The sequence below is a fragment of the Marmota marmota genome, unplaced genomic scaffold (genome assembly GCF_001458135.2).
Source record: "Marmota marmota marmota unplaced genomic scaffold, marMar, whole genome shotgun sequence".
In the NCBI taxonomy this organism is placed as follows: domain Eukaryota; kingdom Metazoa; phylum Chordata; class Mammalia; order Rodentia; family Sciuridae; genus Marmota; species Marmota marmota.
Window position 1 is genome coordinate 16,759,354 of NW_026000016.1, and position 2,609 is coordinate 16,761,962.

At 45.1% G+C, this 2,609-nt stretch overlaps 1 protein-coding gene across 1 annotated transcript in view; it reads right to left on the minus strand.

Annotated features, from left to right (window-relative positions):
* Positions 1-307: 307 nt before the first annotated feature.
* The window catches only part of Map1lc3c (microtubule associated protein 1 light chain 3 gamma), a 4,624-nt gene continuing 2,322 nt past the window's right edge, over positions 308-2,609 (minus strand). The window contains exon 4 of the mRNA XM_015483366.2: positions 308-1,138. Coding sequence (XP_015338852.1) covers positions 898-1,138 — 241 coding nt within the window. The 3' untranslated portion in view covers positions 308-897. The remainder of the gene's footprint in view (positions 1,139-2,609) is intronic.

The window sequence follows — 2,609 nt, forward strand, 5'->3', positions numbered from 1 at the left end:
GTTGACACTATGCTCCCCAAGGCCGTGTTAGTGTCACCCACACTGCATAGCTCAAGGATTGGTAGGCACTCATGGAGGAGAGCAACTGCTCTTCAGGTAGCACAGAGTTAGGCTCATGGCTTCAAAAACCAGATTTCCTGAACTCAAGTCCTCCTGGTGGACTGTGTTGTGTGAATCTGAAAACGATCTTGACTTTTTCTGGGCCTCAGCTTCCTTATCTGTAAAATGATAAGAATAGTTAACCATAGAGAGTTGTGATAAGGAGCTAAGGCACAAAGGGTGCTTGGAATAAAGCCTGGCACACAGATTTAAATGCTCAGATGGTTTTAATAACTTTATATTGAGAAGTTACAAGTTTGACATGAATATGTATGGCATAGACACACACACAAAAGGAAGTAAGAGGAAATAGCTAAAGAGGGTAAATGCTGAGGAAATATTATTTCTAAGGACAGATAAGGATCCCCCCAAATGAGTTGATCATGGTTTTCACTGGTTTCACCTGGTTTCACCAACACCAGTGTCTCATGGGTCATAGGTTCTCCATAAATCCACCTCCACATTGGACTCCTCCCTGCAGGGAGTGAAGTCAGTCATTAAGGTCAGACTCACCTCCACCACAGATGACACCTAACTCACATCGCCAGCTCATCATACAAAACCATCGTATAAGCTAAACATTTCTTATTCAGAAGAGAGTTGCTATTCATAAAACTTAACAAAAGCCCATATTTTTCTTATAAGAGCATGGAGCGCAGAAAAGATAAACCAGGAAGGGCCACAGCTTGGCTGTCACTGGTTGGAGCTGATCACACCATCCATCTCTGGCCCCTTCTGGCCCCTCCAGTGCCCATGCAGAAGAAAAGCAGTTCCTTCCATCAGCACCTGGTGCACAGTTCAGAGGACAAATTCTTCTTGAAGAGGGCTATTGAGGACTGCAGATCTGTCCCCAAGGTCACTGGGGTCTGCCGATGCTAAGGAACCAAATGTCTCTTGGGAGGCGTAGGTCATGTACACGAAGCCATCCTCATCCTTGTAGTCCCTGTAGATCTCCGCCATGGTCACATTCATGCTGACCAGGCTCTTGTTGTTCACCAGCAGGTAAAAGGCTTCAGTGGCTCTTAGGACCATTCGGCTCCTGGGATGGGGATGAGGGTGATATGAGGGGTTGATCTGAGAAGCAGCCCAAGAATCTGTAACAGGGGTTCATTTGATTTTTTTTTTTTTTGTAGTTATAGATGGACAGAATTTTTTATTTTATCTGTTTATTTTTATGTGGTGCTAAGGATTAAACCCAGTGACTCACATATGCTAGGCAAGAGCTCTGCCACTGAGCTACAGCCCCAGCCCTCACTTGATGTTTTGACTATATCCCTTGTGGCTTTGAAACTTAGATTTTTCTTTTTCCCAATCTTCTTTTCCCTAAACTTCTCCCTGATCTCTCCTCCCTAATTTCATTTTCTCTGAATTACTACTATAAAAGCTCCCTATTCCTGCAGATGGGTAGGACACAGCCTTTGGGACAGGAGTCCCCTGTGTTTCTCCTTTGCTAGCAAAGCAATAAACTTTTTCATTTTTCTCAAAATTGTGTCCTCATTAATAGATTGGCATTGGGGACGAGAACCGAGCTTTCCGCAACAAATCTATAGGGTCACGATGCTCAAGATGACTGACCAGCTCCCTACCCTTTCCCAGGAGATGTAGGAATCACACAGACTCCCAATTAGGCCAAAAGTATCAGATAATCTCATTATTAATGAGGAGACTCGACAATACAAAAATTCTAAGCAAATAAGCCCCGACATTAAAAGTATCTTCCTCAAGGTACAAAGGCAATACATGATCTCTCCAGCATCTGTCTCATTGTTGGACAGCCTGGGAATGGCCATTGGAGGGGATCTTTGGCCTCAAAGTGCATCCTTCCTCCACCCTGCTGTTACTCCCCTGACATCAAGGAGATAGGGAGGCAGCAAAGTTGACATGCTTTAAACATCAAAGACCGTTAAGTTCCAATTCATCTGGAATGGACAACAGCATGAAAACACAGAAACCCAGGGGAAGGGTCAGTCTCACCTTAAGCACACACTTCTGTTCACTTTAATTGGTGACAGTGGCACTCACAACATCAGAGCTCTAAACTTTCAGGAGGGCTAAGTCCACAGGGCAGTGATGGATGGGAGTGACTGGAACCTGATGCATTTTACAGCCATATAATCCTTCCAAGATAACCCCAAATGTTCCAGCCCTGACAATGTCCAGCTGTCTTTGGGTAAAAAATAATTGTTCTACAATGGGGGCAGGGAAAGCTGGGGCTGGGAGTGTTGCCACCAGCTGGGAAGGAAGCATTCTTGTTCTCAGAGCTTCCATATCCATCTTCTGCAGGTTTGCTTTTGCTGAAGGTAGAGGTGTCGGGGAGGAGGCTATGGACAGGGGATCTTTATCTAGCCTGTTCATGGCTGCATCCCAGAACCCAGAAAGCACCCCAGAACACAGTGGGCACTCAAATCATTGAGGAGAATCAAATTTGGGATGGAGATCTAAGTTGAGAGTGATGGTGACACAGGAGGGAATAGTCTCAAAACTCAAAGGCCTTTTTTGGGGGGTGGAGT